Here is a 24,294-nt window from a genome sequence, read left to right as displayed (position 1 = left end):
CTTGAGACATGCTTACCCGTGTATGGGGTCCACCTCAATATGTCTTGGCATGTAGGTAGCAGAATTGATTACAATCTTGTGATATTTTGTTACCATGGTTACCACACCGATGACGTCGTTTCCTTTGTCAGTGTAGAATATGAGTCTTGAGATAGGATCTATGGCTATACCATCCACAGAGGCAGCTGTAACGGCGCAAAACGACATGGCAAATTAATGTTTATCATGACAACAGTTAAGGAGCGACGCAGATACTCATTCACATATTGTCATTTACATGTTTTCATTTTTTTCAATTCCAGTTGAATAATAAGGACATCATTGATTTGGTGCATATATTAGTGAGTTATATACTGTGTATCGGAATCGCTGACATCACTCACCCCAGTTGAGCGTGACGTACGTCGTGCTCTTCTTGGGCCCAACACTGTGTATGGCAGGTCTGTATTTGTCAGCATAGAAGATGTGGTTCGTGACCGGGTCGTATCCAGATGAGGCCAGTCTCACGTTGTCGGGCAGAGATACAGGCTTGAGTCTGAAGTCGGACATGGTGACTGACCAGATGTGACCAGTGATGGGGTCAGTGAGAAGCATAAAGGCATCAGCAGGGGGAGCTGCAATGGTGAGAGGTCAGTAGATGTGACCAGTGATGGGATCAGATGATGATGAGAGTGAGTGAGTGAGTGAGTGAGTGAGTGAGTTGGGTTTAACGCCGCTTTTAACAGTATTCCAGTTATATCACGGCGTAACAGCTTACTGTGGGAGGAACGCCCGAATTGATTCAGGTCTCAGACGTTTAGCACTTCTGTGAAACCAACGAGCACGGGTATGGCTCTGACAAACCTAGAAACATAATCGGGCCGAACCGACATTCGCACCTACAATCTTAGGTTTCTGACGTACCCAAGGGACGCAACCCTGCACAGCGAATCACGGCGACTAAGACGACTCGGCCACCCGTGCCCCCCTATGAGGTGACCTTTATGAACGATATGGTATATGTAAAAGACAACTGTGGGTAACATAGGTGAAACGGAAGACTGTTGCACAAAGAGTTATTTTGATACATAAGAAAAATTATGGTAAGGCTCGTCTCTCATGCATGCATATTTATACAGGTTATATGATCTGGTGTTGATGCGCCGAATCTAATGTGTTTCATACCAATACATTCCGACTTGAAACTCGACCCCGTGTATTTGGTGTTGAAGGCAGTTGGACACGTGTCGCATTCTAAAGCTCCATTGTCCACCTGGTACCATCCTCGCTCACACTGGGAACATGTGCCGTTGTTGTAATACATGCCCGGGGCACAAGTAGCTGAAATATACAAAGCAGAGAACTTCCGTTAACACCGGTCCTGTCATCCAGAAATGTCCTACCGGACAAATACCACTGAGAACGTCAACATGGAGACTCTAACCATTGTATGCACGGATCTTACGCTAACGCCCGGGGCCCTGTTCCACAAAGCGATAGGAGCGCTAAGATGATCGTAACTCCCATACCTTAACATAGGCTTACGACAGTCGTAGCGCTACGATCGCTTTGAGGAACGGGACCCCTCAATATACCAATCTGTGATCTGAAAAATCAATTAGACAACTAATTTCAATATAAATATCTCCAAACGGAGAGTTCAAACATACACTGCTGTGTATACATCCTTCTTGAAGACAGTACTGGATAATAAGATTAATGCGATATGGATGTTCAGAATATCGGTTTTACGGACAATTGAATTTATATTGGTAAGAAGATCTGATGAAAGCCAGGAACACGTGGAAACATCTCATGGATCTACATGTCTTCATGAAAACAGCTCTATATTATAAATAGTGTGCGTGTGTGCGTGCGGTGCGGGTTGGGTGGTTAGGAACAGTGTGTTTGTGGGTGAGGTTCCTTCACACCAACAATACCCCAACACATACATATTTACACAAAATGTATATAGTACCTATACACTTGGTGATTCCTTCCATTAGGAATTTGTGTGTCCAAAATGTTAACACTCTACTCAAGACTAAAAGGCAAGATGTATTATACTTAGGCCTACCTCGTATCTACATCATCTTCATACTTAAATTAAATATGCGCCCCTGACAAAATAAAGGACAGTGATATACCCGTTTATAAAACATCAATGTTCATGATACTCTTTCATAGAATGGCTGTCGATTTCGAGTATAGTCATGGCAATAACTGACTGTGTCGCTCAAATACACAGACATATGAACATGAAGCATGATACACTCGAGTTTTAGCAAAAGCACTCTGGTGTCAATGCAAGTAAGAGTACATAAAATGTCTATTATCCGAGTTTAGTCAGCACATGTAACCATGGCACGCAGGAGGTTGTCAGAGGCACTCCGTTGGTTATTCATTGTCATGTATGACATAGGTATTGCATACAGAACAATTGGACGTCAACTTGGCTATGACCATAGTGTCATCAGCAAAACGTCCAACTTGGGTATGACCATACTGTCGCCAGCAAACTCGTAAGAAAACACCGACAGACACGACCAGGGCAAGCCCGTAAGACAACTGTACTGAAAGACAGGGCGACAACCCTTTGCCACGAGCAAAGCTCTGAAAGGAAAATGGCTGACCAACAGGCATCTGTCCACCAGAACTGTCAGAAACTAGCTAAAAACACTTAGGCTGAAACCATTAAGGGTCCAAACTTAGCCAAACATACTGAAACCCTATAATAGTCAATGAATAAAATCCAACTAGGAGCCAAAAGTACTCACTACAGTAGCCCTGGTCTGGGACTGATCCTACTGGACATGTTATGTCACTGTCCGCAATGGACGTTCCTGGCGTGACTGGACCATCTGTCAGCGTCACCAGGAAGCACTCCTTGTACATCTTCTCAAGGTCATTGTAACTTGCGTTCAAGGACGAGTAGGCTTGTGCTAGGTTCTGCCTTGTTACAATGGCTGAAAAGTAATAAATAAAGCCACCAACGACATACACAGACTCTCTTAACTGTAAAGGTCATTTTCAGTGTAAATTCAAGAAATATATCATTAATTACTTTCTGAACATCCAACACAGTTGCAAATCCAAGACGTCGAACAACGCGTCACATAAAGCAAGTGCAATTATTTAGCTTCGTTTTCTATTGGTTCTACAAAATCAAAAAGAAGCCTGATTTTATGATTGAGGGAATCTGATACTGCCTTACTCAATGGTAGTTTTGTTATATAACGGCGTTACAGCTTAAGTCAGATAAAAGCTCATATACTACTGCCAGTGAAGCTTATGCGTATGGTGCATTGATGTGGAATTACAGCCCTGCGAGACTGGACCACTAGTGACTCTATATGCATATATGATATTCACATTGTTCAGTAGGATCTGGGACAATAGGTGAGCTGTAATGAGGTTTAACGTGGCGTTCCCGATTACTGTCCTTGTTTTATCCCCTTAATGCCGAGAGCCAGGCAGAGCAACAGGTCTTTTGATGTCGTTTGGTATGACGCGACTCGGAATGGAACCATCAACCACCTGCTCTCCGAGCGGGCGCTCTATCCTCCAGACCACGAAGGCAGTTGGTACAATATGAGCCCGAATCTAAGTGTTTAATGTTTATGTAGTTTGATAACTCTCGTTACTCTAGAGGAGATTGGAGACCCGGAGTAAGTATCAGATGTACACATTAATATGGAGAAATAAGGACGAACTGTCATTTCCAAAATTGGAAACGTTCAGTAAGGAAAAAAAGCATCATACTAAACAAGTATGGATTTGGTGTAATCTTAATGCTGTAGATCTGTGATGCGATTCAGGGTTTAGGAATTCATTTGATGATCTAAAGTTCTATACAGTTTATATACACAGTCGACGGTTACCTACCACTCACGTTACTGACAACAACGATGCCCTCGAACCTCAGCTTCGCATTGTATCCTTCTGGAAACTGAGCACATCCCCCAGCCTCCCTCAGACACGTCTCCACGTCAACCACGACCGTACAGGCCGCGTTATGAACACAGGAAGTCCGGGACGCACAGACAGACGCCGTGTTTTGGATAATGGCGAGATCGGCAGCCATGTTGATTCCGACCCGTGTCTTGTAGGGGACGGTGTAGTTAAACGCCACGTTGTCGGGGATCTTGAATTCTGAAGCAGTTGCAAACATGGAAGTGTTTTCGGTTCAATCACACGTCACATGACAGAAAAGTCGGTCCTTACACCGTAAATGTTACAGAAAAGGTGTACCTACCGACACATGAAAGGGTCTTTTCGCCTGGAACCCATGTCTCTTCATAGCACGTATACACTGGCGGATCCTCTTGGAACACCAAACCACCAACACATGACACGGAACAGTTCATGGCCGCTTCCGACTTTCTGGAGCAGTTTACGCTGACGCCTTTGCCCAATGTCAACTGTGACGTCTTGCATTCTGAAAGTAATAGGACACGGGTCGTTGGCATGCCTGGTTAAACATCACGGAGCTCTGAATTGAAAATCTATTCTTCTTTGGTCTAAGGGGGATTAAGGGTTGGGGGCCCAAAGACATCAGGTTTTGACAGGTCGAAAAGTAAAAAAACAACAAGTTTTAATATGTATTGATATCCTAAAATTGTTAAGTTGGCATGGAGAACAAGTGGGAGCGGAAACAATAGGAATTCGTCCTAATTTGTTTTGTTTTGAGGTTTTTAAGATAAATTTTCAGCAGGTTTTAATTATTTGGTAATATATATATTTTATTTATACCGATAGCGATCGAAATGAGTTTTTTAAACATTTTATTTATTTCTGGTCGTCAGAATAACAACAAACCACTGCTTCTTATTAATTTTTCACATTTCAGTCATTTGGAGTGGGCGGTTTCGTATACCAAGTTTTAAAAAGTCTAAAAGCACGATGGTGTTGGGCACGGGTGGCCCAGTCGTCTAAGGCGCCGCGATTCGCTGTGCAGAGTTGCGTCCCTTGGTTACGCCAGAAACCTATGATTGGTAAACGTCTGAGACCTGAATCACTTCGGGCTTTCCTCCCACATTAAGCTGACACGCCGCGATATAACTGTCTGTTAAAAGCGGCGTTAAACCTAACTCACCCACTCACTGATGTCAACACGAAACAACTCATCCTTGTAGAGGTGTCCAATCTAGCTTGTCGCTTACATGACCAGGAACTGACACAACTGTGTCTTCAAGTGCTAATTGTTCATAGGAGGAATCATTTTGAAATTTGGCAATACAAGTTTATTTATCATGTAATTTTGTTGAAAATATGTTACCAAATGAGCTAGTCATAGTTTTGTTCTCTGTTTACTTTTAGAGTACCCGATAACTTATAAAACCAATAAAACAAATTCGTATGGTTCATAAAATAGGTGTGCGAGGTTTAAATATCATTGAACATCACCATGCATAATGAATATTATCATTACCTGGGCATTTGTTCTCATTACAAGTTGATGTTTCAACAGCATATCCTTCACATGGTTTTCCAAAGTCAGGCTCAGGGGCAGGAGCGTCACAATATCGTGACCTTGACATTTTACCCCCGCCACAGGTCACAGAGCAAAGGGACCATGGATTCCAAACACTCCATTTACCATGAACTGAAACAGTTGCAATACAAGTGTAGATTCATCACACACCTTACCTCATACCACCACTCCATGTATTGCCTATTGGTGTCTCAACGCAACACCCTTTGTAGTCTTACCTATTGGCATCGTACCGAGGCAAGAGTTAACTGACCATAAAAGTCCACTTTCCACCATTCCTAAAATAGGCTGGAATTATGGAATTATGAACAGTTCAATCAAAATCGCGGAACGAAAACCACATCCGGTTCGTAAACTGCCGGGCAGTTTTCGGTCGATTGCAGGATTTGCAAAACATGTGTACCGCCAACTCGGCTTCGACAGACCTTTTCCCAATCTTTTCGTGTTTTTTATCAAGGTGCTCAAGTGATTTGATCCGAAGTAAGACCCGTTTTAACACAATGTAGATTCTGATCATCTACCACATCATATTCACTGAGCGCCGCCATTTTGTTTGGATCAAATGCAAGTGATATGAGAGGTGGAATATTGTTATTAGGAAGGACCTAACTCGTAATAGCCATTTGTGGCCTAGAAACATTTAAAGTCAGTTTACTCCCTTGCCTCGGGAAGATGACCTATTGGTGTTTCACAATACTATCCCTTGTAGTCTTGCCTTTTGGTTTCTCAAGTTACTTACTGCCCCTTGTAGTCTATTTGTTGCTTACAAACCCGCCAATTTTAGTCTTACCTATTTGTAATTCGCAGTACCGCCCCATGTTGCCCTGCCCTTTGGTGTCTCACAATACCATCCCTTGTAGTCTTACCTGCTGGTGTCTTACAATATCATCCGTGGTAGTTTTACCTATTGGTGTCTCACCGCATGACCTCCCCTTTTAGTCTTGACAATTGGTTTCTCAAATTACTGCCCTTTGAAGTCCCATCTAATGATGTCTCACAGCACAGAACCTTGTACTTTTGCTATTGGTGGCTCACAATCCCGCCCATTCTAGTCTTACCTATTACTGTCTCACATTACCGCCCACAGTAGTCTTACATATTAGTATGTCGCCGCACTGCCCATCGTAGTTATGTCTTTCAGTACCGTCCCTTGTAGACTTACCTATTGGAGTCTCACAGTACCGCCCCTTGTAGCTATCCTTATTGGTGCCTCACAGTACCGTCCCTTGTAGTCTTGCCTATTGGTGCCTCACAGGACCACCCCTTGTAGTCTAACCTATTGGTGCCTCACAGTACCGTCCCTTGTAGTCTACCCTATTGGTGCCTCACAGTACCGTCCCTTGTAGTCTTACCTAGTTATGTCTCACAGTACCGCCCCTTGTAGTCTTACCTATTGGAGGCTCACAGTACCGTCCCTTGTAGTCTTACCTATTTATGCCTCACAGTGCCGCCCCTTGTAGTCTTATCTAGTTATGTCTCACAGTACCGCCCCTTGTAGTCTTACCTATTGGTGCCTCACAGTACCGTCCCTTGTAGACTTACCTATTGATGCCTCACAGTACCGTCCCTTGTAGTCTTACCTATTGATGCCTCACAGTACCGCCCCTTGTAGTCTTACCTATTGGTGCCTCACGGTACCGTCTCTTGTAGTCTTACCTATTGGTGCCTCACAGTACCGCCCCTTGTAGTCTTACCTATTGGAGTCTCACAGTACCGCCCCTTGTAGTCTAACTTATTGGTGCCTCACAGTACCGCCCCGTGTAGTCTTACCTATTGGTGCCTCACAGTACCGCCCCGTGTAGTCTTACCTATTGGAGTCTCACAGCACCGCCCCTTGTAGTCTTACCTAGTTATGTCTCACAGTACCGTCCCTTGTAGTCTTACCTATTGGTGCCTCACAGTACCGCCCCTTGTAGTCTTACCTATTGGTGCCTCACAGTACCGTCTCTTGTAGTCTTACCTATTGGTGCCTCACAGTACCGTCTCTTGTAGTCTTACCTATTGGTGCCTCACAGTACCGCCCCTTGTAGTCTAACTTATTGGAGTCTCACAGTACCGTCCCTTGTAGTCTTATCTAGTTATGTCTCACATTACCGCCCCTCGTAGTCTAACTTATTGGTGCCTCACAGTACCGCCCCTTGTAGTCTAACTTATTGGTGCCTCACAGTACCGCCCCTTGTAGTTTTACCTATTGGTGCCTCACAGTACCGCCCTTGTAGTCTTACCTATTGGAGTCTCACAGTACCGCCCCTTGTAGTTTTACCTATTGGTGCCTCACAGTACCGTCCCTTGTAGTCTTACCTATTGGTGCCTCACAGTACCGCCCCTTGTAGTCTTACCTATTGGAGTCTCACAGTACCGCCCCTTGTAGTCTTACCTATTGGTGCCTCACAGTACCGTCCCGTGTAGTCTTACCTATTGGTGCCTCACAGTACCGCCCCTTGTAGTCTTACCTATTGGAGCCTCACATTACCGCCCCTTGTAGTCTTATCTATTGGTGCCTCACAGTACCGTCTCTTGTAGTCTTACCTATTGGTGCCTCACAGTACCGCCCCTTGTAGTCTTACCTATTGGTGCCTCACAGTACCGCCCCTTGTAGTCTTACCTATTGGAGTCTCACAGTACCGTCCCTTGTAGTCTTATCTAGTTATGTCTCACAGACAGCCCCTTGTAGTCTAACTTATTGGTGCCTCACAGTACCGCCCCTTGTAGTTTTACCTATTGGTGCCTCACAGTAACGCCCCTTGTAGTCTTACCTATTGGAGTCTCACAGTACCGCCCCGTGTAGTTTTACCTATTGGTGCCTCACAGTACCGCCCCTTGTAGTCTTACCTATTGGAGTCTCACAGTACCGCCCCTTGTAGTCTTACCTATTGGTGCCTCACAGTACCGCCCCGTGTAGTCTTACCTATTGGTGCCTCACAGTACCGCCTCGTGTAGTCTTACCTATTGGTGCCTCACAGTACCGCCCCTTTTATTCTTACCTAGTTATGTCTCACAGTACCGCCCACTGTAGTCTTACCTATTGGAGTCTCACAGTACCGCCCCTTGTAGTCTTACCTATTGGTGCCTCACAGTACCGCCCCGTGTAGTCTTACCTATTGGTGCCTCACAGTACCGCCCCGTGTAGTCTTACCTATTGGTGCCTCACAGTACCGCCCCTTTTATTCTTACCTAGTTATGTCTCACAGTACCGCCCACTGTAGTCTTACCTATTGGTATTTCGCAGTATCGCCCCTTGTAGTCGTCAGTGCAGGTACAGGCTACCCCTCCCTTGATATTCTCACACATAGCGCCATGTTCACACTTGTTGTCCACGACACAGTAGTCCGGCGGTATCTCGCACGTCCGGCCAGAGAAGCCTCCTTTACACGTGCACTGGAAGCCATACTTGAATGATCGACAGTGGTGCTCGGGACAGGGGCTAGGTGAACACCAGTCGATCTCTGTCGGAAAATAAAAAATGGATTCGTGCGGTGGACTAACGACGTTTGAACTGACGGGCGTCAGTTTATCCCCGGTGAAACCAATGAGAATAAGCATGGGGCTGACAATGTTTCATGTTCAGCGGATCCTGACACAACGAAGGGGCGCAACGCTGTTATCATAACCAGTCATTGATATCATTGAAATTGCGACTTCCAGTTGTCATTTTGAGCGACAATCGATCCTGACTATCACTTACAGCTCGAAGCAATAAGACGATTGCTGTGGAGGGATTTACCGCACACTACATTTATCTCATCCAAGTTAACCATTATTTGGCAATCGATATTACTTTGGGTGCTGATCATATTGTGAAATGGGTACGCCATGGAAATACCCAGGTAAAATTATTGTAGGTCCCCAGTACCCATGCGTGAACGTGAACTGACTGACAAGGGGAATCGGTTCTCATGCAACCAACCACTGGCTTTTCCTGTCCTCTACCCAATTACTTGGCGGCCGTGATATAATTGCAATAATGTGTTCGTACGTGTTTCCAGAAGCTTCACAGGTGCACATCAACCACGTAAAACATGTTTCTAATTTTTCATGAACACGTCATAGCTCACCTGAACACGCCACATCGCACCTTAACATGACATAGCTCACCTGAACATATCATAGCTCACCTGAACAGACACTGGGTACCACCATGCTGATCTTCGACGGATCCGATGCCTTGATTTTGTTGATGAGAGAATCGAACCCAACATCTCCAGGTGAGCAGGACCTGGCCATGTGAGCTATAGTCCCCGAGACGTTGCTTCGCGGCATCACGTAGATCTCCCTCAAACTGAAATCTGTTAACAAAGTGTTCACGAACATCTCGATGTTACATTGTCCCGAAACAGGAGATTGACAGTATGGCAATTACATTTCTGGCAAGCTCTGTTTAATTTCAATCGTGCACTACAGAAGTAACTACATTGTAATACACATCGGTGTGTGAAAACTTAAACATCGCTATAAGCAATGTTCCATCCATATCACGGAGGAAATGGACTGCCCACATTGTACCTATGCAAGGAATCGCACCCATGTCTTCAGCGTGGCGAGCCAGCGCCTTTGCACATCCATCAAAAACAGTATTTGACACATGTTAACATTTACAATGATATTGTAATAATACGTTTCCTGGCCATCTTTAAAAGGCTAGGTACCGTCTCACATGCCTTTTAATAAACTGATAGCTAGCTAGAAAAGTTACGTCAATGAACGAGGTACACGTGTATCACCTGTGTCTTCCCCAACGTGGATAGAGAGCTCGGTGTCCTTCGGTACAAAGCACAGGGGGGATTTCTTTCCGTAATGCGCCACCCTGCTGCCAGCCCTGTAGATGTCCACGAAACTGGGATAGCCTTTCCACACTACCGCCATGTGTGTCCACAGGTCCTGGGGAACGTGGGTGGTCACTGGAACATGGCGTCTGAGAACACATAGGGCTATTCAATTATTTTGAAAGGTCGAATGTTACTTGAGACTGCATGGCGGAAGTTTTGACATAATAGTAAATGACGTTTAACACAACTACAACCGTCCAGACGGACTATTACGTCAGACTATCCTGTTTCAAAATCACCAGATGACAAGGTTGGACAAGGCGACTATGTCCTTGAGAGTTGGGTCCCTTCGGCGTCCCGGAATCTGATGATCATGGGTTAGAATCCCAGATTTTTGAAGGAAGAGATATGTTATGTATTTTAGTATACAAATAACATTTCTATTGCAGTATAAGTGGCGGTTATTGGTAGAGAAAGAGACGGAAAGATGAAGTAGAAGGTTGAGAGAGAAGAGTATTGTATACTAGTATATAACTATCCATCTTAGGCCAAATCAAAGCAGGACTTCTTGTTCTCATATGTATGTTCATTGTCTCTATGACTATATTTTTGTATATCCTTATAATAAGCATCTTATTATGTGTAACATTAACTCAAAACTAAAAAAAAATAGTTTAGCAGATTTACATGTATAATTTTATTATTTGATTATCAAGAGACGATGAATAAATAATGCATTTAGAAACAATTTTCCAAGAATATTTTAATATGGAAACTGACATATCTTCTAATAGAAAGTGCAAGCAAACAGAACGACCGAGACTCTATGTTTTACTGTATACGGGAGCACGGGCGGTCCAGTCGTGCGCCGCGATTCGCTGTGCAGAGTTGCGTCCCTTGGGCACGCTAGAAACCTATGATCGTGGGTTCGAATCCCGTTTCGCCAGGATTATGTTTCTAGGTTTGTCAGCACCATACCTCGTGGGTTTCACCGAAGTGGTAAACGTCTGAGACCTGCATCACTTCGGGCTTTTCTCCCACATTAAGCTGATACGCCGCGATATAACTAGAATACTGTTAAAAGTGGCGTTAAACCCAACTCACTCACTCACTCTACTATACACGTATTACCTACCCCCTCATCCTGATGCTTGTCTGCTGTGTCATTTCAAAGGTCATCTGGTGACCTCTAGTAGGGTGACTCAGCACAAGTGAAATGTTGGAATGTTTCTGTCTTTGTGGCAGAGTTCGGAACCAGAATGCAATGGATAACTCTTCCGCCCACTGCGCAAGAACAGGACCGAAGTTGAGTCGAACGGGACCCTTGACCAGCACATCAAACGCTGAAAGTTAATAGGAAAATGACTTTAACGTAGATTGAATAAAATAAAATATTTTGAAACATGATTTACACTTATTTGGTTCAACTTCAACAATCAATAAATAATCAGAGTGATCGCAGTATTTACATTGCTGGTACACGCTTCCTGTTCTGTACACAATAAATTATCACATGTTTTCGGTGCTTCCAGGATTTTAGAGGTTTTATCTTGAACTAATATATAATTGCATACCTTAAACCTTCAACCCAAATATGTACCCGTGAAAATCCGGTTTAGGTTATAGGTCTTCACCAACCCATGCTTGCCGTAACAGGCGACTATGTTTGTCGTGAGAGGCGACTAACGGGGTCGGCATAGTGGTTCATGTCATCGTATCCCAATTGCGTGGATCGATGCGCATGATATCAATCACTAGATTGTCTGGTTCACATAGCTTGAATATTGCTGAGTGCGGCGTAAAACAAGAAACAACAACAACAACAACAAACTTACGAACACAGTGGCTCAGGTTGGAACTCCCTGTTTCTAGAGTGGTCGTGTCCGAGGAACAAGGGGTACAGTTGTGACTATTTTGCTTCGGTTGGTATGTGCCAAATGGACAGGGGTCGCAGGGTGTTAGTCCACTTGGAGAAAAGTGGCCAGGATGACACATAGCTGTCAGGCAAGAATGGTAACTTCAATTTAATTTGAGACACTTTGTAACGAGATAGTACATGCTATGATGCCTTAAATCACAATTTAACAACATCTGACTATTGACAGAAACAATTATAACAGTAAATATTCAGATCATTTGCTCACAGAAATCGACATGAAATCTTCTGACAAACAGAGCGTTGGGCCTCGTTCGAGGAAGCGACCTGGGCGCTGAGGCGATCGCAACTCCCATGCTTCAATACAGACGTTCGACAGTCGTAGAGCTGCGATCGCTTTGTGGAACGAGGCCGTGATGATTAAAGAGTCCTCCTTAGACCCGCTTTCAGGTTCGAATCCCTACATGGGTACAATACGTTAATGCATATCCGGTGTCATAATTCAATTTAATTTTATTGGCGAATTAATTATTTGCAAACATACATAAAAGTTGTTCATTCATATCCTCCACGTACGTTTATATTTGTGAAAGAGTACGCCAGAACCTACGCTCGTGGGTCGAATCCCGGTTCGCCCCGATTATGTTTCTAGTTTTTTCGGCACCGTGGTCGTGGGTTTCACCAAAGTGGTAAACATCTGAGACCTGCATCACTTTGGGCTTTACTCCCCTATTAAGCTGACACGCCGTGACAGGAATAATGTTCAAAGCGGCGTTAAACACAACTCACTCACTCACTTGTGAAAGATTCCGTCCAGGAACATGTACACGTACACTCAACTGTTGGCTCGTAACCTGTCGTTCTATTGCAACGATTCGTATTTAATTTGGTAAGAGCTACCATGTCATGACGGCGAATTACCGATACAGTCCCGGTCAGTTTTACTTCCATTGTTCTTGGTACCGGTCATCTGACCACACGGAGTGCACTGTGTCTGACCACTGGTGTCGGAGTAGGTGTGGACCGGACACGCCTCACAGGTGTCCACTTCCTGGTTGTGGAACGTCCCACGTGGACAAGGAACTGTAACAATATTGAACACTTGGTCAACCTTCATATCTGATTCAAACATGTAAATATTTTCACAATTACCTCCAGTTTATGGCATCTATATTTCGCCATGACTTTGGTATATGTGAGCATACATGTACATGTTATTCAAATTCAATGGAGAGGCAAGTTTTACTTACAACATAGTTTCACCATCAAGGGCGTGGTTAGGTCATTTAAGATTTTTTAATGGTGGATATATTTTAGGAATTTATTGAATATTATGCGTTGCTTGTCAGCATGAGGAGAGATACTATCCCGTTCTGTGACCTTTAACATCTCCTTACTCACTGGCACTTAATATGTAATGCTTACAATTTTCGAGAAACCCTGGTGACATCACTGTTATTCTGTAATCCATTCATATAGTTATCAAAATTAGTTTGCCTTTTACACCCTCGGTAGATATTTCTCGGATGTTTACGTTTTGAACAAACCCGTTTTTTAAATAACAGCATTTTAACAATGTCAAGAAATACCTTGGAACATGCGGACAGGAAGATGACCTAATTCCGTCATAAATATGAACAATTTTGACGGGGATCGTTGGCATTTTCAATTCCGTATGCAGACTGATTGGTAGCTTCATAAATAACTCCAAAGTGAAAATGAAATAAAACAATCGGCATTAGGTGAAGGTTGAAACCGCTGTCGACAATATTATTATATCAAGTCAGACAAACCAGTGCTTGGCAGTATGAGAAAAGCCAGTGACATGAAAGCTGGTTGCTGAAAATATGATACATCGCCGCCGGAGCCCGGTGACAAACTCCCACTCGGATCACACTTTGTCAGCATTAGATTACAATAAGAGGTCTTCAGGACGATCACAGACTACTTTGAACAGATCCTGTGATCCGGGATTCCAATGAGGTAAGAGTGAATAAGAAATCAATAATCATCGGGAAATTTAAATTAAAAAAAAAGTCATTATGATGAACACCATATCTCCGTCGGGAGAGCATGAGGTAGAATTGCATACTATACCACAGAGAGACCTTGACACGTTGGCCACCACCTTCCCAGGCCCACACGCTACAGTAAGATTTCCAAGACTTGCAATTCTGAAGTTTCCTTCTCTCGTGCCGTTAAGGGACAGGCGGGTGGAGTTGAGGACGATGCCGACGAAGTCTGTCACATTTTCCCTGTACAGTAATCTGAAACATATAATACACACTGAGTAAGTGGTGTTCGTGGCTGACATATTGCTCATCACAGTACTGGAAAGTAATAATATGCGTTCATCAAGAGATATTGATGGATATCATTTGCCACCAGCTCCGCGCATTGGACAAAACAACAGTGGTGAAGGAATGATCCGTCTCCTGCTACTTTACCAGATGTTCGTCTGTGAGCATCCTGTGCCGCAACATGATACAAAGCTCGGGCGCTTTTTGGATATATCACTGCGTATAAATAGTTTTCTAGATAAGTAATTTTGTTCTCAGTCTCAACATTTGGAGACGGCAAAGCGACATAATGATCACAACAGATTCGCTTTAGTAGTCCTTTATTTTGCTAACGTACCTAACGTTGTCGGGTATCGATCAGTAAAAAAACATCCTTCCTGAACTCAACCAAACAGTTACCTATATGCGAGTTGCTAGAGATCCACCACAAGACTCACGAAGACTGCTTATACCTGGAATATTTTTTTAAGCGGCGTTAAACCCAAACCCATCCACCCACCAAACTCACACACTCACTCACTCACTCACTCACTCTATCACTCACTCACTCACTCACTCACTCACTCACTCACTCACTCACTCACCCACTCACTCACTCACTCACTCACTCTACCTGGATCTGTTCTTGAAGGTCCAGTCGAAGCTCACATCGATGCGGGAAGATGGTTTCCTTTTTTTCAGCACCCGAACAGCGCCAGAACCTTCTCCAGAAGAGTTTCCGAGTCCGTCATCCGTATCAGGCGCCGACGTTGTTTTCCAAATACGTGGCGGGGAAGAGATGCCGCCAACATCTCTACGTCTCCTGTTAAGCACCAAACCAGAATCATTGCTTTCTGCCGAATCTTCAACCAGGTCGAGGTCAAGGACATCATCATTTTCATATTCATATTCGTATTCCTGTTCATATTCATATTCGTATTCGTAGTCGTTTTTGGTGAAATGTGCATCTTCATCTATGGCAGCACATTTCACGTCCACGTTGTCGACAATGCATTCACCATCGTCACATTTGAGGAGTGCTGCCTCTTCAATGGTCTGCAGAAACCTCTCGCTGATACCGAGCCTTCTTTCATTGTCAGAGCAGTTTCCGCCAAAGTAGAAGAGTTGGAACGGAAGCTTATTGGCGTCCGGAAATACCAATACTGAAAACACAATAAACACAAACGAATGTTTAGAGAACATCTTTCAAGCGACGAGGAATAACGATGAGGTGAAATGGGGTTTAACGTCATGTTCAAGATTATTACACTTATATAGCAACGTGAATGCACGTGTGTGTGTGTGTGTGTGTGTGTGTGTGTGTGTGTGTGTGTGTGTGTGTGTGTGTGTGTGTGTGTGTGTGTGTGTGTGTGTGTGTGTGTGTGTGTGTGTTGTGTATGTGTGTGTGTGTGCGCGCGCGTGTGGCTGTTTTCACTAGTGCGGACTTATGACCCCATACAGCGTTATAGTACATGCTCACTGAGATACTATGCCGCAGTTTAACATGAATACCCCACTCTGACGGCAAACTGGCGGCGAGCCGTTCAATCCACATTTAATTCCCTTGATTCCGAACACCAGGCCCGATACAAACAAGTATCATATTTCAACTTCTTCCTCAATTTCCTCGTCAGTTTTCGTACTCAAGTTTTCTAAATGTTTGTTTTTAAAACAGCAGGTTATCACGATCTACTAGGAAGTATGGTCTCCTCCGTGTTAATGGCTGGTGCAAGCCCTGAACCTAAGGCTCGGGTCCAAAAACATTCTAAAAAATACGAGAAAATAGAGGTTTTTCCAACTGTTCCTCATTCGTATTTTAAGAAGCATATATGAAATGTCCAAATTACGAAGTTCACTGTTTTCAACCTTTTTTTCTGCTTTCGTAAAGTTATCAATTATGATCAATCGCTAATACCGTGTCCCATACCCGGGCCTTGACACCATATTACTTCAACTTACCAATCAACTTAGACAATCGCTTTTGTATTGGACAGCTTCTGTCCTCGATCTTTTAACCCTTGTGGACTACGTTGTGTTACGCCTCAGTTTGTTGTATTCTAGCAATGTAACGAGGGTCTGTATAGACCAGGCACCGAGCCACCGTGGGGGCACCAGGAAACAAGACGAAGTCACGCGTTGTAATCACTCCATCCTCATTAACCGGCTCTTGTGACAGCAGTCACTGGGGACATATTCGTCCCCAAAATCTCCATGGATTAGTTATCAATGACAAACTTACAAGAATGAGTGAGTAAGTATGGTTTTAAGCCGCTTTTAGCAATATTCTAGCAATTCCAGCGGGGGACACCAAAAATGGGCTTCACACAATGTACCCATGTCGGGAATCGAACCCGGGTCTTCGGCGTGATGAGCGAACGCTTTAATTACTAGGCTACCCGACCGCCCCAAAACTTACAAGAACAGTCGGGAACCTGGGTCACAGGCATCCAGTCTCCATTTAGTCCACATTTGAAGTTAGTGTGACCTCCGCTGTGGGCAGGAATGTCATTACCGGTGTGACATTGCACCTGGCATACTTCTCCTGCGAAGATCTTGTCACATGCAAGGGATCCATTACTTGGCGGGGTCAGATCGGGGCAAGCTTGCTCTGAAAGTGTAAATGGGGAAGTGAGTTTCACGACTTCTTGGGACTGGTTTATTGCTCGTGTTAAAAAACTAAATCGGGGTAAGGGGTGTTGAGGAATCGGAGGTTTGTGGTGGTTTTGGCAATACAGGCGATGACCAACGTAGTTATTTAACGATCCAATTTAGTTATGCTCATGTGAGCCATCCTGAATATTTACCGATTACTGAACTCGACCATTATGTATAACTTGAATGATTTATGCAAAGATGATTGTGCAACCCAACGGAAAAGTTTTGTTTTTTTAAAATATATTGCATGATAACCATTTGACAACAATGATATTGTTTTCGGCCAGATGTGTGCACAACAGGCCACCTGTCTACACAAAAGGCAGCGCGTTTATTATCTATGTCACCTTTGTACACAAGTCACCTGTGTACTTATCAAGCAACATAGTAAGACGGTCATCTACCTGTGTAAACATCCATACGTGTACAGAACACGCCACCTGTGCACCCAAAACGTATGTACAGCAAGGCACCGGACTAGACGTCGAGACACATGTGTACACACCAAGTTACCCGGGTACACAACAAAACACCTGGGTACGTAACAATCCACCTGGGTACACACCAAGCTACCTGTTTATACAGAGCCACCTCGGTACACACCAAGTCACCCGTGTACACACAAAGTAACCTGGGTACAAACCAAGTCACTTGGTACACACCAAGTCACCTGGGTACAAACCAAGTCACTTGGTACACAACAAGTCACCTGGGTACACACCAAGTCACCTGGGTACAAACCAAGTCACCCGTGTACACAACAAGTCGCCTGGGTACACAACAAGCCACAACGGTACACAACAAGTCACCTGGGTACACACCAAGTCATCTGGGTACACACCAAGTCACTTGGCAACACATCATGCCACTTGGGTACACAACAAGCCACAACGGTACACAACAAGTCACCTGGGTACACACCAAGTCACCTGGGTACACACCAAGTCACTTGGCAACACATCATGCCACCTGGGTACACAACAAGCCACCGGGGGACACATCAGGTAACCTGGGTTCACACCAAGCTAACTTTATACACACAAAGTCACCTGTGTACACATCATGTCACTTGTGTACCCACCAAGTCACCTGGGTACACATCAAGCCACCTGTGAACACACCAAGTCACCTGTGTACACACCAAGTCACATGTGTTCACACCAAGTCAACTGGGTACACACCAAACCACCTGTGAACACACCAGGTCACATGACTACAAAAAAAGGCACCTGTGTACACAACAATCCACCTGGTTACACAACAAGTCACCTGGTTACACAACAAGCCACCTGGGTACACAACAAGTCACCCGTGTACAGACCAAGTCACCTGTGTACACACCAAGTCACCTGGGTACACAACCAGCCACATGTGTACACAACAAGCAACCTGGGTACACACCAAGCCATCTGGGTACACAACAAGCCACCTGTGTACACAGCAAGTCACCTGGGTACACACCAAGCCACCTGGGTACACAACAAGCAACCTGGGTACACACCGAGCCACCTGGGTAGACACCAAGTCACCTGGGTAGACAACAAGCCACATGTGTACACATCAAGCAACCTGGGTACACACCAAGCCACCTGGGTACACAGCAAGTCTCCCGTGTACACAGCAAGTCACCTGTGTACATACCAAGTCACTTGGCAACACATCATGCCACCTGGTTACACAACAAGCCACAACGGTACACACCAAGTCACCTGGGTACACAACAACCACCGAGGTACACATCAGGTCACCTGGGTTCACACCAAGCAAACTTTGTACACACCAAGCCACCTGTGAACACACCAGGTCACCTGTGTACCCACCAACTCACATGTGTTCACACCAAGTCACCTGGGTACACAGCAAGCCACCTGTGAAGTGTGTACACACCAAGCCACCAGTGTACACACCAAGTCACATGTGTTCACACCAAGTCACCTGGGTACACAGCAAGCCACCTGTGAACACACCAGGTCACATGGCTACACAACAGGTCACCTGTGTACACAAGAATCCACCTGGGTACACATCAAGCTACCCGTGTACACAGAACCATATGGGTACACATAAAGTCACCTGTGTACACACCAAGCCACCTGTGAACACACCAGGCCACCTGTGTACCCACCAACTCACATGTGTTCACACCAAGTCACCTGGGTACACAGCAAGCCACCTGTGAAGTGTGTACACACCAAGTCACCAGTGTACACACCAAGTCACATGTGTTCACACCAATCCACCTGGGTACACAAGAAGCCACCTGGGTACACAACAAGTCATCTGGTTACACAACACGCCACATGGGTACACAAAAAGTCACCTGTGTATATAACAAGTCACCTAGTTACACAACAAGCCACCTGTGTAATACCAAGCCACCTGTGTACACAACAATCCACCTGGGTACATACCAAGCCACCTGGGTACGCTCCAGCACACCTGGGTACTCAACAAGTCACCTGTGTACACAACAAGCCACCTGTGTACACAACAAGCCACCTGAGTACACAACAAGCTACCTGGTTACACAACAAGCCACCTGGGTACACAAAAAGTCACCTGTGCACTGTGTACACACCAAGTCGGCTGTGTACACACCAAGTCACCTGTGTACATACCAAGCCACCTGGGTACACACCAAGTCACCCGTGTACATACCAAGCCACCTGTGTACATGCAAAGCCACCTGGGTACACCAGAAGCCACCTGTGTACACAAGAAGCCACCTGTGTACACAACATGTCACCTGTGTACACAATAAGTCACCCGTGTACATACTCAGCCACCTGTGTACATACCAAGCCACCTGGGTACACAACGAGCCACCTGTGTACACAACAAGCCACCTGGGTACACAACAAGTCACCTGTGTACACACCAAGCCACCTGTGTACACCACAAGCCACTTGTGTACACAACAAGCCACCTGGGTACACAACAAGCAACATGAGTACACAACAAGCCACCTGGGTACACAACAAGCCACCTGGGTACACAACAAGCCACCTGGGTACACAACAAGCCACCTGGGTACACAACAAGCCACCTGGGTACACAAAAAGTCACCTGTGCACTGTGTACACACCAAGTCACCCGTGTACATACCAAGTCACCTGTGTACACATAAAGCAACCTGTGTCTTTACCAAGTCACATGTGTACACAAAAAGGCACCTGTGTATATAACAAGTTACCTGTGTTCACAACAAGCCACCTGGGTACACAACAAGCCATCTGGGTACACAACAAGTCACCTGTGTACTGTGTACACACCAAGTCACCTGTGTACACAACAAGCCACCTGTGTAGTGTGTACACAACAAGCCACCTGTGTAGTGTGCACACACCAGGTCTCCCGTGTACATACCAAGTAACCTGTGTACACTTTAAGCCACCTGTGTCTTTACAAAGTCACCTGTGTAGACACCAAGTCACCAGGGTAAACAACAAGTCACCTCTGTACACAACAAGTCACCTGTGTACACACCAATTCACCAGGGCACATAACAAGTCACCTGGGTACACAACAAGTATCCCGTGTACACACCAAGTCACCTGTGTACACAACAAGCCACATGTGTACACATCAAGCAACCTGGGTACACACCAAGCCACCTGGGTACACAGCAAGTCTCCCGTGTACACAGCAAGTCATCTGTGTACACAAGTCACCTGTGTACATACCAAGTCACTTGGCAACACATCATGCCACCTGGTTACACAACAAGCCACAACGGTACACACCAAGTCACCTGGGTACACAACAAGCCACCGAGGTACACATCAGGTCACCTGGGTTCACACCAAGCAAACTTTGTACACACCAAGCCACCTGTGAACACACCAGGTCACCTGTGTACCCACCAACTCACATGTGTTCACACCAAGTCACCTGGGTACACAGCAAGCCACCTGTGAAGTGTGTACACACCAGGTCACCAGTGTACACACCAAGTCACATGTGTTCACACCAAGTCACCTGGGTACACAGCAAGCCACCTGTGAACACACCAGGTCACATGGCTACACAACAGGTCACCTGTGTACACAAGAATCCACCTGGGTACACACCAAGCTACCCGTGTACACAGAACCATATGGGTACACATAAAGTCACCTGTGTACATACCAATCCACCTGTGTACACAACAACCCACCTGGGTACATACCAATCCACCTGGGTACACAAGAAGCCACCTGGGTACACAACAAGTCATCTGGTTACACAACAAGCCACATGGGTACACAAAAAGTCACCTGTATATATAACAAGTCACCTGGTTACACAACAAGCCACCTGTGTAATACCAAGCCACCTGTGTACACAACAATCCACCTGGGTACATACCAAGCCACCTGGGTACGCTCCAGCACACCTGGGTACTCAACAAGTCACATGTGTACACAACAAGCCACCTGTGTAGTGTGTACACACCAAGTCATCCGTGTACAAACCAAGTCACATGTGTACACAACAAGCCACCTGTGTACACAACAAGCCACCTGAGTACACAACAAGTCACCTGGTTACACAACAAGCCACCTGAGTACACAACGAGTCACCTTGTTACACAACAAGCCACCTGGGTACATAAAAAGTCACCTGTGCACTGTGTACACACCAAGTCGCCTGTGTACACACCAAGTCACCTGTGTACATACCAAGCCACCTGGGTACACACCAAGTCACCCGTGTACATACCAAGCCACCTGTGTACATGCAAAGCCACCTGGGTACACCAGAAGCCACTTGTGTACACAACAAGCCACCTGTGTACACAACAAGCCACCTGGGTACACAACAAGCCACCTGGGTACAGAACAAGCCATCTGGGTACACAACAAGTCACCTGTGTACTGTGTACACACCAAGTCACCTGTGTACACAACAAGCCACCTGTGTAGTGTGTACACAACAAGCCACCTGTGTAGTGTGCACACACCAGGTCTCCCGTGTACATACCAAGTTACCTGTGTACACTTCAAGCCACCTGTGTCTCTACAAAGTCACCTGTGTAGACACCAAGTCACCAGGGTAAACAACAAGTCACCTCTGTACACAACAAGTCACCTGTGTACACACCAAGTCACCAGGGCACATAACAAGTCACCTGGGTACACAACAAGTATCCCGTGTACACACCAAGTCACCTGTGCACACAACAAGTCACCTCTGTACACACCAAGTCACCTGTGTACACACCAAGTCACCTGTGTTCACACCAAGTCAACTGGGTACACACCAAGCCACCTCTGAACACACCAGGTCACCTGTGTACACACCAAGTCACCTGTGTACACACCAAGTCACCTGGCACACATGAAGCCACCTGTGAACACACCATGTCACCTGTGTTCACACCAAGTCAACTGAGTACACACCAAGTCACCTGGCACACATCAAGCCACCTGGGCACACAACAAGTCACCTGTGTACACAACAAGTCACCCGTGTACACACCAAGTCACCTGTGTACACAACAAGCCACCTGGGTACACAACAAGTCACCCGGGCACACAAGAAGTCACCTGGGCACACAACAAGCCACCTGGGCACACAAGAAGTCACCCGTGTACACACCAAGTCACCTGTGTACACAACAAGTCACCTGTGTACACACCAAGTCACCTGTGTACACAACAAGTCACCTGTGTACACAACAAGTCACCCGTGTACACACCAAGTCACCTGTGTACACAACAAGTCACCCGTGTACACACCAAGTCACCTGGGTAAACAACAAGTCACCTTTGTAAACAACAAGTTACCTCGGCACATAACAAGTCACCTGGGTACATACCAAGTCACCTGTGTACACAACAGGTCACCTGGGCACATAACAATTCACCTGGGCACATCACAAGTAACCTGTGTACATATCAAGCCACTTGGGTACGCAACAAGCCACATGTGTACACATCAAGCCACCCGGGTACACAACAAGCCACTGTGTGCACAACAAGCCACATGTGTACACAACAAGCCACCTGGGTACACACCAAGCCACCTGTGTACACAACAAGCCACCTGGGTACACACCAAGCCAGCTGTATGTAGCAGGGCAAAGTGATGAGAGTAACAATACATATATACATGTCATCATCACCCACACACTATCTGTGTCATGTTATTGTTGAGCTACCTACTGTGACACGTCGGAATGGAGCTGTCATTGCCAACCCACGTGGAGGCCGGGATGAAGCTGTCGCGCCTCTCACACGTGATGTACGGGTTCCCCAGCACCAGGCTGTGTGGACAGTTGGCTCTGCATGACGAACCCACGGTGTAGTTGCTGGAATAGCAGTTGAAGACGGGGTCGTAGTCGCCACCACTTGACACGGCGGGCCTGGTACAGGGCGGAACTGAAACAGACAGAAAAGAAAAGTCAGCGACATGGATGCTACTTAAACACTTCATGGGTTAAAACAGAGAGTATTTCGCGTCTAGATACTAGATATATATATATATATATATATATACATATTTTGCATTGCAGGAGGACTAATATAAATGTCCTGCCATTTGAAGAGGCATGTGCTTGTTCTCGTGTGAGTATCTGCGTTTGAGACAATGTTCAGTTACATAAAGGCAGCTCAAATACAACCAATATTAAACATAAATGCAAAAATATTCAAGACGAAACCCCAAATTTTATATTTGTTTTCATGACCCTCAACCTGTCAACCCTGAACCAGAAATTTGAATTTCTAGAAGGCAATTTTATGTACACATGATATTATACCAATAGTATAACGATAGTGGGACAATATCATACAGCGATAATTATGATCACAGTTGACATTCCAACAAATAATGCCCTTTAATACTGTTTTACACTCGAAAGTACAGACAGTTTACATGTGTCTTACAAAACTTTAATGGTACATGTAACACATGACCTTATTGAAACTAAAGACAACAAACTAAAGTGCCGTCGCCTCAAGCGTCCAAAGCAAATGATGATTATATTCTGTAAGTAAACACCAACATATATGAGTAAGTGAGTTTGGTTTAACGCCGCTTTTAACAGTATTCCAGTTATATCACGATGTGTCAGCTTAATGTGGGAGAAAAGCCCGAAGTGATACAGGTCTCAGACGTTTACCACTTCGGTGAAACCCACGAGCATAGGTATGGTGCTGATAAACCCAGAAACATAATCGGGCGAACCGGGACTCGAACCCACAATCATAGGTTTCTTGCGTGCCCAAGGGACGCTACTCTGCACAGCGAATCTCGGCGCCT

At 45.3% G+C, this 24,294-nt stretch overlaps 1 protein-coding gene across 1 annotated transcript in view; it reads right to left on the bottom strand.

Moving 5' to 3' along the window:
* LOC124112963 overlaps nucleotides 1-24,294 on the bottom strand; it is a 45,068-nt gene that overhangs the window by 5,011 nt on the left and 15,763 nt on the right. The window contains exons 8-24 of the mRNA XM_046473177.2: nucleotides 23,196-23,411; nucleotides 16,811-17,002; nucleotides 15,029-15,557; nucleotides 14,213-14,382; nucleotides 13,037-13,198; nucleotides 12,075-12,236; nucleotides 11,375-11,582; nucleotides 10,195-10,385; nucleotides 9,589-9,759; nucleotides 8,686-8,919; nucleotides 5,411-5,584; nucleotides 4,235-4,417; nucleotides 3,865-4,131; nucleotides 2,757-2,945; nucleotides 1,165-1,320; nucleotides 384-614; nucleotides 17-185 (exon numbers count right to left, since the gene is read on the bottom strand). Coding sequence (XP_046329133.2) covers nucleotides 17-185; nucleotides 384-614; nucleotides 1,165-1,320; nucleotides 2,757-2,945; nucleotides 3,865-4,131; nucleotides 4,235-4,417; nucleotides 5,411-5,584; nucleotides 8,686-8,919; nucleotides 9,589-9,759; nucleotides 10,195-10,385; nucleotides 11,375-11,582; nucleotides 12,075-12,236; nucleotides 13,037-13,198; nucleotides 14,213-14,382; nucleotides 15,029-15,557; nucleotides 16,811-17,002; nucleotides 23,196-23,411 — 3,604 coding nt within the window. The remainder of the gene's footprint in view (nucleotides 1-16; nucleotides 186-383; nucleotides 615-1,164; nucleotides 1,321-2,756; nucleotides 2,946-3,864; nucleotides 4,132-4,234; nucleotides 4,418-5,410; nucleotides 5,585-8,685; nucleotides 8,920-9,588; nucleotides 9,760-10,194; nucleotides 10,386-11,374; nucleotides 11,583-12,074; nucleotides 12,237-13,036; nucleotides 13,199-14,212; nucleotides 14,383-15,028; nucleotides 15,558-16,810; nucleotides 17,003-23,195; nucleotides 23,412-24,294) is intronic.

The sequence above is a fragment of the Haliotis rufescens genome, unplaced genomic scaffold (genome assembly GCF_023055435.1).
Source record: "Haliotis rufescens isolate VD_foot unplaced genomic scaffold, xgHalRufe1.0.p SCAF_7, whole genome shotgun sequence".
Lineage (NCBI taxonomy): Eukaryota > Metazoa > Mollusca > Gastropoda > Lepetellida > Haliotidae > Haliotis > Haliotis rufescens.
This window is presented reverse-complemented; position numbering and strand designations above follow the sequence as displayed.